Genomic DNA, 16,240 nt, shown 5'->3' with positions numbered 1-16,240 from the left:
ACTGTCCGCAGTCTCTGGTCATCCCTGTACTGTCCGCAGTCTCTGGTCATCCCTGTACTGTCCGCAGTCTCTGGTCATCCCTGTACTGTGTCCGCAGTCTCTGGTCATCCCTGTACTGTGTCCGCAGTCTCTGGTCATCCCTGTACTGTCCGCAGTCTCTGGTCATCCCTGTACTGTCCGCAGTCTCTGGTCATCCCTGTACTGTCCGCAGTCTCTGGTCATCCCTGTACTGTCCGCAGTCTCTGGTCATCTCCTGTACTGTGTCCGCAGTCTCTGGTCATCCCTGTACTGTGTCCGCAGTCTCTGGTCATCCCTGTACTGTGTCCGCAGTCTCTGGTCATCCCTGTACTGTGTCCGCAGTCTCTGGTCATCCCTGTACTGTGTCCGCAGTCTCTGGTCATCCCTGTACTGTGTCCGCAGTCTCTGGTCATCCCTGTACTGTGTCCGCAGTCTCTGGTCATCCCTGTACTGTGTCCGCAGTCTCTGGTCATCCCTGTACTGTGTCCGCAGTCTCTGGTCATCCCTGTACTGTGTCCGCAGTCTCTGGTCATCCCTGTACTGTGTCCGCAGTCTCTGGTCATCCCTGTACTGTGTCCGCAGTCTCTGGTCATCCCTGTACTGTGTCCGCAGTCTCTGGTCATCCCTGTACTGTGTCCGCAGTCTCTGGTCATCCCTGTACTGTGTCCGCAGTCTCTGGTCATCCCTGTACTGTGTCCGCAGTCTCTGGTCATCCCTGTACTGTGTCCGCAGTCTCTGGTCATCCCTGTACTGTGTCCGCAGTCTCTGGTCATCTCCTGTACTGTGTCCGCAGTCTCTGGTCATCCCTGTACTGTGTCCGCAGTCTCTGGTCATCCCTGTACTGTTAATTAGTTTGCACTACTGTACGAGTTGTTTTTTCTAAACCAAAAGCTCGATATTCAGGTTTTATTGCAGTGTTGGCACTTTGAAAGAAATAAGTTGGTTTTGGGTTGCAGTTTGGGCACTCGGGCTCAAAAAGGTTCGCCATCACTGCCCTAGGCGATCGGAAACGGAAGGTGTCCCCCCTCCCTCCCTTCCTGTAGTCTTTTGGGACACATGACCGTTCCCAGAAGACTACAGGACCATTCACAAAGTGCAGCGCTACTCGCGCATGCGCAGTGGGTACCCGGCTGTGAAGCCACAAGCTTTCACAGCCGGGTGCCCGCAGTGAAGATGCCGGCCTCCTGGAATACAGGACGTCCGGTGAAACGATCTGCGGGGGACACAACGCGGGACCAAGGGACAGGCAAGTGGCTGTTTTTTAAGTCAGCAACTACAGTTTTTGTAGCTGCTGACTTTTATTTTTTGATAGGTCGAGTGGAACTCCGCTTTAAAATGCAGGTTGTGATGTTGAGTCTCCTGTGTCCCACTTAATGCTGCAGATTGAAGTCTGTGATTGGAGAAGAGGCCAGACACATGACTTTCATTGACAGTCCCCGTAATCAGGATCTGCACCTCCAATCCTTCCTTTCTTTTATGTTGCGTGCGTTCGTGAGTTCTCTTTTTTTTTTTTTTTTTTTTTTCTTTTAAGCAACAGTAAGACCATACCACTGCTTTATAAATAGAACTCTCCGTTACTGGCCTAAAGAGTATGCAGATGAAGAAAGTTTATAAAAAAAAAAAAGCCAAAAAGACTAATCTGTATAAGATGTAGAAAGAAATCTGCATATAGGGCATAGCTTTGTATGCATCTGTACCAGCCGTATAGAAGTCTATGGGCCCATTCACACAGTTGTACCTGGCAGCGTAATGTTGCATTGTGTTTACACAGCTCTGTGTTTGTTTTTTTATGCTGTTAATTACTGAATTTCACGCTGTACACATGTAAACGTTTGCAATGTATGAACCCAATTGGCCACAGCCACTGCTCAGGGACCACTGTTTACCGTAATTTTCCACAATGTGTAACCAGCAGTGCCGCTGATTGCAAACTATTAAAGTTTAGGTGTTGGCCTGGAATGCGTCATTCACATTGCATATATGCGGAATTGTCGCAACCTCCAGTCGTGTAGAATTGAGGCCATTGTGTTCATGTGCTTTTAGTGCATGAAAACAATACTGTATAGTCATTGGGTGCCACTGCTGCAGATTACATTGTACACAGGGGTAGGCAGGGGAGATGTAATCGGACCGTACAGATCTCCTCCTATATGCACAGAAGCACATCCATGTCTGTATGAGTTGGATTGAGATGCACCGTTGGCCGTTTTTGATGCAGCAGCAAGATCCTGCAAAAAAACTAAATGCCTGTGTGAATGAGCCCTAATTGTTCTGGGATTTAACGCAGGAGAGGTCAACAAGATCCCTCACCTAGGACTATCAATTTGCTGTGCAATTCTGAAAAAAAATTCTGACGGAGGTTGGGTATGGAAAAAATGCACAAAGTACCTTTCTTGTCCATAGCAGTCAGAATCCTTTTTTTTTTCATTGTCATGCTATGGATTGCAGGAATGATGATCTGAAGCTGATTTTGCTCGGTGTCTGAACACTTTCATACATAAGCCCCATCAAGCTTTTTTTCCGGTAAAGCATTGCAGTAATCCATGGCAGCCAACCTGCTTCCGGCTTACTGCAACCATATCTTTAGAAGGTGACTCTTGTTTGGTTGCTCTGAGCTGCACCTTTCACATTGCTCTTCATTTATTAGAATGATGGCATGCAGGCACATTTGTGAAGGAGACCACATTTTTACGGTGTATCACTCAGACCCCTAGTTGGTTACAATTGCTTAGCAACCCTTTGCAGATCTGAAAGGCGTACATGCTGGCAATGCCGGCTCATGCTTCTTCCACGTGCACAAACCATTTACAGATTGCATGTGAAAGAACAGCTACAAATGGCTTTGCTGGCAAACCGCTCCATTTTTCTTTGAGAGAAGCATGTGTTATGCATTAGCTGAGAGACAGAAGGGAATCTCGAAAACGGGTCCTCCCACCACATCACGGTTACTATGCCAATGACTAAGTGCTTGCTGGAGTGGAGCACAACCTATTTAAATAGGCCCTGTGTATTAACTGGTAAAACGAGGAAAACAGACCGACGGGGTATTTGTACTGTTACTACACTCCAGGTGCAGACATCAGGGTTCTGCCTCCATCACACCATAGACTTTGTAGGGTTGATTTACTAAAACTGGAGAGTGCAAGATCTGGTGCAGCTGTGCATGGTTGTCAATCGGCTTCTAACTTCAGCTTGTTCCATTCAAAAACAAACAAACTGGAAGCCGATTGGTTTCTATGCAGAACTGCATCAGAGTTTGCGCTCTCCAGTTTTAATAAATCAACCCCAATGTGTCAGACTTGCTGTGAAATTTTTTGACCTGGGATGGCCAAAACGTTGCACATGGCACAGGCCTTCACCTGGTGAGTTTGCGCATTGAAAACCATGATGTGGTGTGGTCTGTGCCGATTGATTCATACAGTCTTACATATCTGACTTTTTGGGGCTACTTGGTCAGCATCAGAATGGCCTGGCAAGGCCCTGTTTTTTAGTTCCCATGTGTATGAGCTCCAGAGGCCTCTGTAGGTGCTGAGATCTCACTGGCAGTGTGCCGAGCGTTTACAAGAAATCGATTGGTGATTCAGATTGCTGGCATCTGCCCAAAACTGAAATGACAGCTGTAAGTGGACAGTGTAACCAGCAGTGGAGCATTGCCACGTATTCAACCAGAACAGATTGTCAGCACTTTTAACCTCCCTGGCGGTATTCCTGAGTGTAGCTCGGGGTTAACTTTCAGTACCAGAAGCAGTAACCCTGAGTTACACTCAGGATTACACTGCAGCGTTGCTCAGGGATCCCTCCAGCACTTACCTTGTCCTGTGCTCCTGCAATGTCCCCCTTGCAGCGGCTCCGGCCATCTCCTCTGGCCGATGCCGGCATCCGGGTTCTGGTCCCTGCAAGCGTCGGGAAGTATGGGGGATGGAATTGGTGGGAAATTAAAAAATGTTAATGTGAAATTCACTAAATACACTAAAATGACAGTAAAACATTACTGTATCATACCATTTCACATACATTTTGTCCCTAGTGCTTTGTCCTGCGCCCTGCCTGCATTTTTACTGTTCTTTCTGCCTGGAAACTGAGAAATGTCCATGGTGTCCAAAAAGCGTCCCTTTAGGTCAAAAGCGGTTTTAGACCAGCTAGAGAACAGCGATAGTAAATCAGAATCGCTTGCAGAATTGAGTGATAATGATTCGTGGGGAAATTCGTCATCAGACACTGAAAACGATTTTGCTACTAAGCTCAGTGATGTGCGAACTTGGCGCTATATTTCAAATTTCAGTGTTTTTGGTTTGATTATATTATTGAATCTTATTATATTATTATTTTTTATAATTATTATATTATTTGATTTAGTGTTTCAAATTTTATAATACCCGGGATGTTTACTAGACTCTTGTTCAGACAGATTTCAGTGAGTTATTCCTAATAATTACAAGCCTACAAAAAAGACACATTTCTATGCAAAAAAATGTACCGCTTTGAGCACAGAAATACTGACACAATCAGACCGCTAGGGAGGTTAAGAAATAGAAAGTGACTTATTTGTAGCTGTATTTGACAAACACTAAGGGGAGTCCTACAGCATGTGCTAAACTAGGGGACATGAAAAGCACTTATTGACACTTGTGGTGGCACAGCAACCACTTAACCTAATTAGGCTTAAAAACGCCTAGCAATCAGAATGAACATTTCCTTGATCTGGCCTAAATAAACTGAAATCTACTTCTACTTTTGTCCATGTGACAACCTGTTTACCTCCTACAATGCAGTGCATGGTGCCCGAGCACTGTTCATGGGGAGTAAAGGGCTTGTCTAGTCATATTCAAATACAGACTTTGAGGAAGTCAATATTTGCATAGGCTTTTTCTGCACGTTCTGTGCAATAGGATTCTGGTTTCAAATTCTAGTACGTTCTTGAGTAGAACAACTTGCTAATATATAATGTGATAGACCACCCATAAGCTATAGTGGTCTCAGGATGGAGAGTATGGCTGTATATCATATTTGTTTTACAGTGGGTGAAAATTCGAATGTGTACATTAGGTATTCATTTATTTAAAGTGATATTAACCACCTTCCGCCCGCCATATAGTAATATGACAGGCGCAAGGTGGTTCTCTCGTTCAGGGAGGACGTCATATGACGACCTCCTATTCTCACTGCACATTCGTGGCTCAGGGAGCGCGCGGCAATCGGCGGTGCGCAATGTCCCTCGGACACAGCGGATCACCGATCACGGAAAGAGCTGATCACATGTAAACAGGGAAATGCCGGTTATCGGCATTTCTCTCCTCTTGAGCTGTCACACTGACAGCTCGAGAGGAGAGCCGTTAATCGGCTTTCTGCGGAGAGGACATGTACACTGATCATCAGGGCACTGATGATCAGTGTGCCCTGATGATCAGTGTAGCCCCAGCAGTGCCTTATGTCAGCGCTCATCAGTGCCCATCAGTGCCACATATCAGTGCACATCAATGCCACATATCCGTGCCCATCTGAGCTGCCTTTCAGTGTCACCCATCAGTGCCAGTCAGTGCCGCCTATCAGTGCCAGTCAGTGCTGCTCATCAGTGCCGCCTAACAGTGCCAGTCAGTGCTGCCTTTCAGTGCCAATCAGTGATGCCTGTCAGTGCCCATCAGTGCTACCTACAAGTGCCTCCTCATCAGTGCCACCTATCAGTGCACCCTCATTAGCGCACATCAGTGAAGGGTAAAAATCACTTATTTACAAAATTTTATAACAAAAACTAAGAAAAAACATTTTTTTCAAAATTTTCAGTGGTTTTTGGTTTAAGAAAAAATTAAAATCCCAGAGGTGATTAAATACCACCAAAATAAAGCTCTATCTGTCACAAAAAAATTATAAAAATTTTATATGGGTACAGTGTTGTTTCCCTGCACAATTGTCATTCAAAGTGTGACAGCGCTTAAAGCTGGAAATTGGCCTGGGCAGGAAGGGGGTATAAGTGCCCTGTAGGTTAGTGGTTAAAGGCTGTTTGTTTTTTTTTTTTTTTTTTTTTTTTTTTTTTTTCATTCTTTTAAAATGACAAATATGTCATACTTATCTGTGCAGTGATTTTACACAGAACAGCAGCGATCCTCCTCCTTCTCGGGTCTCAGCCAATGGCTTCTGCTGCTGTCTCTGCCAATGATGAAGCAGATACCACGGAGAGCTGCTACTTTCGTGCACATTGCTGGATCGAGGTGGGGCTCAGGTAAGTATTAGGGGTGGCTGGGCGGACTGCTAAACACACATAGAATGCATAAAGGTAAATAAGAAAGAAAAAACTTGAGCCTTTACAACCACTTTAAAATGAATTTATGGTTTCAGTGTGGTGGAAAAGGACGTTGCAGATTATTTGGTCACCTAATATACCGCACTCTGGCACAGTAGTACTTACACCTTTACATTATCAACAATGTTAATCTTACCACAGAAGATTAAGAGACCTCAGTTACTACAATTAAGAAATGTCAGAATCGTCTTTGGAGATTAAAATGTGTTTGGGTCAGAGGAAAATCTCTGATAAACAGAAGTCTGGTCCAGAATTGCTCATGTAGCGAAGCCTAAGGCCAGCCATACATGTATCTAAATTTCGATCCATGTATGAGCAGGCTGGTTGTACAAAAGTGTATCCACCGAACTGCTTCTGTACAACCAGCCTGTTGGAAAATTTGTGCGTGATCAAAGCCTCACCTCCAGATCACAATAGCTCAGGAGGAGTGATTCCTCCGTCCACCTTGAATATGTGGATGGGGGAATCAAGTATTTTATTTATTTTTAAACCAATGTACAGGCTGCCTAAGGTTGCAGAACACATAATAACAAACCCTTATGAAAGGTCGTTTTCGTTTAGAATCTGATTTTGGAAGTGCAGATTTTAATATTGATTTATCATATTGTGAACGTTGCCCGAGGCCACTAAGATGTTGATTTTTGCTGTTATTGCACAGTCATTTTATGGGTTTCATTCAGAATAGCTTGCACCATTAACACTTCTAAATACAGAACAATAAGGAGGTATTACTTGCTGTGTACTTGGTTTGAATTATTAAAAGGTGACGTTAGAAGCACATAGCAGACGAGGAGCAACATGGGAAAGGTTGCTTTGATCTCATTCAGTCTTTTTTTTTTTTTTTTTTTCTGTTACAGAGGAAAATGATAAGCTTTTGGTGAAACAGGAGGAAGAGGAAGAAGAGGAGGAGGAAGAAGAAGACAAGAAAAGCACAGCTGAAACAGAAGAACCGACAAACCAATCTCCACCAGATCCTGCTTCTCCACCAGCACCTGCACCCCCTCCACCCCCACCTCCTCCTTTACCTACTCCAGTAGCTGTCATCCCTCTCCCAGTGGTAACCAGTGCCCCCCAACCAATAGTTCCAACATCTTTATCACCACCTGTTGTTCAGCGTCAACCACCTGTTGTTAACCCACCTGTCATTAGCAAAGACGTTTCTCTGGCTCCTGTCATCCAGCGACCAGTAGGCCCTGGACTTCAAGAGATTAAAACGGCCCCTCTAAATGTTGGAAGTCCCAAGCAGCTGCACCACTACTCAACCCCTGTCCTGGCAATAGCACACCACCATCTCCTGCAACAGCAGCAACATCAACCGCACCAACAGCAGCCACCGCAACAGCCTATACAGCCCCAGCCGACAGCCCTACCACACCCGCAGCAGCCTCCACCACAGCCAATCGGTGCCCTGAGACTGTCAACTCCAGACGATGGAAGGCCTAATGAGCAGAGGAGGCGGCCTGGAGGGTAAGAATCTGGTTATAATGAGATTCTTAAAGAACTGCCCCTAATTCTGAAGAAAATCTTATTGATACATATGTGTATTATCCCTAGCTACTAAACACAGGGAAAGCCACATTTACTTTTTAGGATGCCTTTAGATTTTTTTAATTGACAGGTCAAGACTGTCCTTTCTACTTTACTGCATTACATAGACATACTTTTGTATCCTAACAAAGCAGCTGTTGGACAAAAATAAGAAGGAGGTGAACAACAGCTACTTGCCTTTAAATCTTTTTAAAGAAGTTATAATGATTAGATGTGTTTAACTATGGGACAGTGAGTGTCATTAGGACATCAACAGAACTGCTAGCATATATATATGCATAACATTTTTGCTAATCTAGCTACACAGCATTATACTGCATTTTGCTGATGTGCACTGAAGAGATGGACTTGGAACAAGCAGAATGCATGAGATCTGATCCTTGGGAGGCTACAGCTTTTGCATGCCTTCTCTATAGGTTGCAGTGTGTTACTTGAGCTAGCAGTTTAAGAATAAATGCATCCAGGTCTGTGCCAGCAGTCGGGCCATGGATCTGACATTTCCACATAGCAGAAAGCTTTCATACCCCTTGTCAGAAGATCATCACCACTTTCAATCAGAGAAGCATTAACCACCTCCCGTCTGGCTGTTGTATATAAACAGCTGGACGGTGGCAGTGCAGGGTCGGGTGGACGTTTATAAACAGGAGCGCGCAGCACCGCGATCCGGTGCCCGCTGTGTCCTCCGGACACCGTGAAACACCAATCGTCGGATGGGACCTTTGTACGAGGTCCCGATCAAGTGATCACTGATTGGCCAATCAGTGATCACATGCAAAGTAGTAAGAAAGATGTCACTTGTGACATCATTGCTTACTACGTGTGAAATCTGTGAATGTTCAGAGGTCACATGGTACAAGGCTATTCAAAACAGCCTTGTACCATGTGACAAGCTGTGACCAATCACAGCTCACTCAGTAGTTCTCAATGGCTGCAAGAATGCAGACAGAGAAAGAGAAATGATTGCTTTTACAGCCTATATGGGTATAAAAGCAATCTGTGTAAAAAAAAAAAAAAAAAAATCTTTATCACCCCCCACAAGTAGTACAGAGTCACCATGGTGACACTGTACTGCTAGGGTGACAGTATGTAAAAAAAAAAAAACAAATATAAAAATGTAAAAAAAAGTTTAAAAATTATAATTTTTGGTTCTAGACTAATTTGGCTTATATATATTTTTTTTTTTTTACTAAAAATATAACGGAATATATTTTGGCCAAGATTTATGATGAAATATTTATTTGCAAAATTTTATAAGAAAAACACTTTTTTCAAAATTTTTGGACTTTTTCATTTACATAGCAAAAAAAATAAAACTCCCAGTGGTGAATAAATACCATTAAAATAAAGCTTTTTCTATTCTCAAAAAAATGTTAAAAAATTCATATGGGTACAGTGTTGCATGACCGCGCAATTGTCATTCAAAGCTCGATAGCGCTGAAAGCTATAAAATTGCCCTGGACAGGAAGGGGGTAAAAGTGTCCGGACAGGAAGTGGTTAATGCTATGATAATACTCTTTCCCCATGTGATATGACCTGTGATAGAAATTGTGATTCCCTGTCTTAAAATGTAAAGTCAGCCAGAGTGAAAGCCAGTAGAGCTGATTTCTTAAAATAAAGTCCACTTTTATGTGCATATAGCAGGTTACAGGTAACTTGTTTTGTGATTATGTAAGAAAAACGCTTTTTGCCGTTTTTAACGCACCTTTTTCTTTGATATGGAAGCTAACAGAGCAGTGGGTTACAAAACATAATTTCTGTACAAGTATGATCTTCAGTGCCATAAGCATGGTGTGTGTGTGTAATGTACTGTATGCTGTTTATTTCCCCATAATGGCTTAAGTGCTTATTTAGGTTTTAACATGAAAGTCTAGTTTAAAATGATAAAAATACAGCAATACTATGCAATAAACCTAATATCTGAAATAATTAAGGAAAGCATAATGTGAATTATTACAACTAGAAATGGAAGTTTGGTAGAGTCTGCCTGTTGTGTGTACAAGTGCGGAAAAGATGTATCATAGCATATGCAAACTATAGAGACTTCACTATGAATGCACTTTAATTTTTATGACTTATGCTTATAGGAAGATACCTGCATCTGAAAAGACGCACTTGGATGTCCACAAGACTCTACAGCCTTGGTATATCTGATCATATAGCAAAACCTCTATTCACTCTACAACCTTGGCATATCTGATGATATAGAAAAACCTCTATTGTTGTTTAAGCTGAATGCAGGTTGCCATGCATACACAGAAGTAGTCAGCAATGATGTGCACCTCGGCTATAACAAAAGACAATGTCCCAATGACTGCAATAATATACTGGTGCACTGACCCCCTTGCATGCATGTCATAGCAGCTCAGCTGACCATTAAGGTTAATGGGACTTGTCCTTTACATACTGAAGGCATCAAACTGCATCTCTTTAGAGACAGGTATTTTCTTGGGTGTATATATAAGTGTTTTACTGTAATGGATATTCCCTGAAGTGATACCAGATCACCTTGCAGAATCCTCTTGCAAACAGAGTGGCATTGTATTATGTTTGGTCTTCTCCTATAGGGCTCCTTTCAGTCTTGGGATATGTGTGCACTAGTTGCATAGCCATCTCTGTTTGGAGATGAGGTCTGCTCACAACTTGCTGATTTTAATGCATAATGAGACATGACTACGCTTTACCCTGACCACTGTTGGCAATGCACATTAGCTACAGTACATTTGGCATATGCTGTGTGCACGGACATAGATGCATTTAGCATATGCTATATAACCAGTGCATGGAGCTGGCTGTGAGCTCGCCTTGCTCTAAAGCCAGCCTATGTTCATTATGTGAATGCAGGCCCCTCTGAACAGAAGCAAATTTCCCACATGGACAGTGTAGCGGTTCATGCGTGATAACCTTCTCACTATACAACAGAGTATTTTTAGGTTGTAGAACCTTCAATCAAATTTAGAAATTTTCCATTAATAAGATCTTACTCTGTTGTATTAATAGCCTCCTATTTGCTTTCTCTTTCTGTTGCGTGTAGGGCTGGTACCAGAGAAGTCCATAATAAGCTGGAGAAGAACAGGTGTGTATGTAATCCGGGCCTTGTTTCTTTAAATACTCTCCCCCCCCACGTTATTTCTCTGAGGACTGTGCAAATTGGGAAGTGTGTTTCTAAAAGCTGAACTCCAATCAATTGGGTGTTTGAAATACATGAAATGCATATATGAATTGTACCTGCCAAAGGATTTGGAATTCTGATCAACCTGTCATGTGATCCAGGTGCCAGGTAACACAAACAAGTCTGTGACCTCTCTGCAGACTGAACTGTGGTTGGACCATGCAGCCTAGTCAAGGACCTGCCCCAGGTGATGGTTGAACAAAAATGGAGCAGCAGCCTTTGAATGTGTTCTACCCTCCTGCAAGCATGTTCATAGTAATAGATGGATGGCACTGTAGCAGTCAGTAGAGTCTGATGGATCTAGGGTCCTACTCCCAGTCTGTGTACTGCAGTGCAGGAGATATGATGCTTCTGATAGGACAGATTCAGATACCTCGTGCTGATTGCATTTACTATTGCTGTATGCAATGAAACGCACATTCCAAATGAATGGACTAAAGGCCAAAATTTTTTTTTAGTTTTGGATGTAGTACAGAGTTATTAGAACACCTGTCTGTTTTTATTGTGCTCTGTGCCCCCATTAGGGAGATTCTCCCTCTCTATTTGTCGTGTTTGCTGTTATCGGTGAAAGTAAAAGAAAATCCTAAATTTTGGGTTGACATTGGAACAAGAATACAGAGTAAATCTTCCAATGGGGACTCTAGTTCTATTGACACTCCAGGATACACTCCCTTTTGGAAGCATTTCCTCTTCCTTCCTGTTTTGGCTATGGGACAGGAAGTGAAAGGAAATCTCCCCAATGGAACACAGATGTAAAAAAAAAAAAAAAAACACTGACCAGGGGTTATAACCCTCCCTTACTCTATCCAAAAAGAAAAAAAAAGTTTGCCTTTAGTGACACTTTAAGGCTAATTCACAGGCATGAGCAGATAGGGCCAGCATGCAAACTCCTGTGGCAAGAATTGGAGAATGCTGCTGGAATCGCAGGTTATTCGACTACAGCTGGAGCTGGTAAGCCTTTACCAATGAATGGCATGGGCTGTATTTGTCTGTGTCTGATTGCATGTTGTCCCACAGCCAGTGTTTAAATGCAGGTAGGGACAGTTGATCATCCGTGTACGCAGACTGCCTACGTCTATCACCTGTCCCTAACTACAGGTAAACGTTATAGGACATGCTAACAGCCACAGACAGATATGGCCCCTCTCATTCATTTGTACAGGCTTCCCAGCTGAAACTGTCAGGGAACCACCTATGATCGATCCCCAAGAGTCCACTTGTCGCAGGAATTTGCAGAATGTCCTTACCTACATGTGTGAATGAGGACTGATAAATAGTAATAATGCCACACCACGCCCTGCCTTAATAATTTTAATGAATGCTTAGCTGAAACCGCAAATTTGGGATCTCTCTGTGGTACAGATTTAGTTTTATTTTGCTCATTTACTTCAATATGTACATTGTTGCAGTGCGGTAACATACAGCAATATGCATTATGCATGTTGGTCCACTGCAATGCCGTTCACTCTAAATGGACATTCAGAGCACTTTTCCAAAGGCCCCTGCATTGCAAGGCACCACAATCCACAGTGACGTGCTACTGTGCATTGTGATGCGCTGTGATGGTAAAGATAGTGCCTGCACCTGTTTTGGTGCATTTTATGTAGCCCGTTTTAAAAATGAACATTCTTAATGCATCTCATGTTAACATGCACTTTAATGTGCATGTGTTAACGCTCTGCATTGATGTAAGTGAGCCCCGAATAGTTTGATTACTGAAGGTTTTTACATATAATAGTATACTGGAATAGCAACAAATGTAAAGCAATGCTCTTTGTTACACCACAGAGCATTTATCATTTAACATATTACAGCAGTTTGTAAAGTGCACACTTTTCTCAGGAAGGCGTTTTGGCAATCTTCCTCATGATCTAATGTACGGGGGAAGACTGGGCTGATAGACATGGACATGTTGGCAACAGTTCAGTACTATGTAGGGAGAATGGGGGCTTGGATCATTTGACCTTAATACAAATCTGCTTGCGGGTGCATTAAAGAATAAGGCTTTACAAGTTTTGCTTGCAAGTTTGTTTTTTTTTAACTCTAGTTTGCTCTGTAACATTAAACCCACAGTCTTTTTGGAAAGTAATGAAAACTAGCCCTGTTGGCTTTATATATTTTTGGTATGCTTGCAAATCCATGTTACGTGACAGTTCTGTCCATAGGACTTTGGGTTTATTCATTAATTTGGTGGATAGTGCATATTTGGGAACTGAACCATTAAAGGGTGTCTTTATATCCTGCAGACGGGCACACCTCAAGGAATGCTTTGAAACCTTAAAGAGGAACATCCCAAATGTAGATGACAAGAAGACATCAAACCTCAGCGTGTTAAGAAGTGCTCTGAGATACATCCAGGTATGACTTGAAACTGTAGCCTGCAATGCTGTTGATTCTGTTCTTTGCTTTTGTATTTAGATTATGTATATTTACAATAGGTCCCCTTTTAGACTTCATTCTCAAGGCCAGTTAGGGCTGTTGTTTGGCAAGTATTGGCGTATACCTGTGACTGTGATCACAAGTGTGTCAGACCAGCCATGGCCAGGAAGGCTGTACAAATCAATGACCACATGTGAACAGCCATAGCATCTGCTAGTAGCCTCTGATCCCCATGACAGTAGCCCTCAGACTGGAAGGAGGAGAAAGCATTTGTACCTTTTTGTTCAGAGCTGTCAGGCTATAGCTGTCCATGCACATATCACAAATCGGTTGCTTAATCACCTTTACATTCACCAGCAACTACTATTTCATCAGGTCCTGGCTCTGCAAAGTTGTTGCTAAATCTAAAGGAGATTTTACAGTCGCACTGTAATGTGTTTGGTCACCTTTTCATAGTAAGCACACAGTAGAGGAGAGCAGAGGACACATCCTGACCATTGTGCTGTTTCATTTACCAATCACAAGCTGGGGTGATCTCTTAGCCGGGCTGTATTGCTTAAAGCAAACCTGTCATGAGAGAAATATAGGTGTCGCCATTGCTGAATGTTCAAAGTATGCAGTTTAGGGAAGTCACAATATAGTCAGAGCTAATTATTTGTCTGTAATACTTTTTCTGGGTAAGCGATTACAAAAAGGTTGAGGGCCAGTTCACACCACAACGTGGTACGGGAACGCATTCTGTGCATGTTTCCCACACCATGCTCAAACCGCTCTACCTTTGCACTCTATTGCAGATGCCACTCTATTGATAACTGCACCCCAACACAGTGCATTTGCAGACACCATTGCATGGTACCGCAGTATCAAGTGATTTGGTGTGGCTTGTTTTTTAACATATTCCACTGGGATTTGCAATAATGGGCTTCAAAATTGCACTGCAATTGAACACGCTGAAATGTATGCCGTGTTCCTATAGGATTCCGGTGTGAACCTGCCCTGAGGCAAGAGAGTAAGCATGCCTGTTGGAACTTAGCATTTTCAGAAGGAGAGCTCTGTAATGATATGTTCCATATTCTCACATAAGAGGTTCTTTTAGCTGTAGTGTAATCTGGTCTTGGATCTGGCTGTGCTGTTTGGCCAGGGTGGCTAAATCACAAGACCATCCAAGCAGAATTTTAATTGCTTTGGCAAGAGAAGTAGTACATACATCTGCATCTGCTAAAGCCAAACTCCACATTTACTGTCACTTTAAATAGTTTGTTTGGGCCAAGCTCGCTCAAACAAACTATTTCCTTCACTAACAGATGTGCCTGCTGGGAGCGACATTTGAACTGTATGTAGCTGAAGCTACATACAGTGTACAGTGCTGTTTTCCGGCAGTGGGAGGAGAACTTCTTGTCCCACTCTCGGGACAAAATCGAGTTGGGCTGAGCTCCGCTGAACTATTCACAGAAAGCTTTGTATTCTACGCATGATTACAAAGCTTCCTCTGATTGGCTGAGGTGGAGATGTGGGAGGATGATGTCACAATCTCCACCCCAGCCAATCAGAGGAAGATTTTTATTCTTTCATGGAGTACAAAGCTTCCTGTGAATGGCTGAGCGATGCTCAGCCCGACTCCTTTTTGTTTTGGTAACTGCAGAAGTTCCCATCCCACTGCTGTTACACAGCACTGTATATTGTTTGTAGCGGAGGCTAAATACACCTGTGGCCAGAGGTTTTGAGATTGACACAAACTTATTTTTTGCAAAGTCTGCTGCCTCAGTTTTTATGATGGCAATTTGTCTATACTCCAGAATGATATGAAGAGTGATCAGATGACTTGCAATTAAATTCCAAATCACTCTTTGCCATGAAAATTAACCTAATCCCAAAAAGCATTTCCACTGCATTTCAGCCCTGCCACAAAAGGACCAGCTGACATCATGTCATTGATTTTCTTGTTAACACAAGTGTCATTGTTGACCAGGACAAGGCTGGAGATCACTCTGTCATGCTGATTGAGTTAAATTTACACACTGGAAGCATTAAAAGGAAGGTGGTGCTTAAAATTGTTCTTCCTCTGTTAACCATGGTTACCTGCAAAGAAACGTGCAGTCATCATTGCTTTGCACAAAAAGAGATTCACAGACAAGGATATTGCTGCTACTGAGATTGCACCTAAATCAACCATTTATCGGATCATCAAGAACTTCAAGAAGAGTTTCAATTGTTAAGAAGGCTTCAGGGCTCCCAAGAAATTCCAGCAAGTGCCAGGACCGTCTTCTAAAGTTGATTCAGCTGCAGGATTGGGGCACCACCAGTGCAGAGCTTGCTCAGTAATGGCAGGAGGCAGGTGTGAGTGTGTCAGCACACACAGTGAGGTGAAGACGTTTGGAGGGTAGCATGGTGTCAAGGGCAGCAAAGAAGCCACTTCTCTCCAGGAAAGACATCAGGGACATACCGATATTCTGCAAAAGGTACAGGGATTGGACTGCTGAGGACTTGGGGAAATTCATTTTCTCTGATGAATCCCCTTTCCAATTGTTTGGGGCATCCAGAAAAAAACTTTTCTGGAAAAGAAAAGAAGATCGCTGTCATCGGTCCTGTGTCATGCCACCAGTAAAGCATCCTGAGACCATTCATGTGTGGGGTTTCTTCTCAGCCAAGGGATTGGGCTCACTCACAATTTTGCCCAAGAACACAGCCTTCAATAATGAATGGTCCAAAAACATCTGATGAGAGCAACTTCTCCCAACCATCCAAGAACAGTTTGGTGGCGAACAATGCCTTTTCCATCATGATGGAGCACCTTGCCAGTGGCTTGGGGAACAAAATATCGACATTTT

The 16,240-nt window shown here is 43.1% G+C and overlaps 1 protein-coding gene across 3 annotated transcripts in view; it reads left to right on the top strand.

The window, feature by feature from the left end:
- MNT (MAX network transcriptional repressor) overlaps positions 1-16,240 on the top strand; it is a 118,464-nt gene that overhangs the window by 39,739 nt on the left and 62,485 nt on the right. The window contains exons 2-5 of one of the 3 annotated variants that reach the window (XM_089683768.1): positions 7,174-7,783; positions 9,949-10,005; positions 10,896-10,937; positions 13,280-13,391. In XM_089683768.1, the coding sequence (XP_089539894.1) occupies positions 7,174-7,783; positions 9,949-10,005; positions 10,896-10,937; positions 13,280-13,391 (821 nt within the window). The remainder of the gene's footprint in view (positions 1-7,173; positions 7,784-9,948; positions 10,006-10,895; positions 10,938-13,279; positions 13,392-16,240) is intronic. The other 2 variants (XM_089683769.1, XM_089683770.1) reach the window with 2 other exon arrangements.

This window comes from Staurois parvus, unplaced genomic scaffold (assembly GCF_062004578.1).
Source record: "Staurois parvus isolate SC_StPar_1 unplaced genomic scaffold, SC_StPar_1.0 ptg000321l, whole genome shotgun sequence".
NCBI lineage: Eukaryota > Metazoa > Chordata > Amphibia > Anura > Ranidae > Staurois > Staurois parvus.
This window is presented reverse-complemented; position numbering and strand designations above follow the sequence as displayed.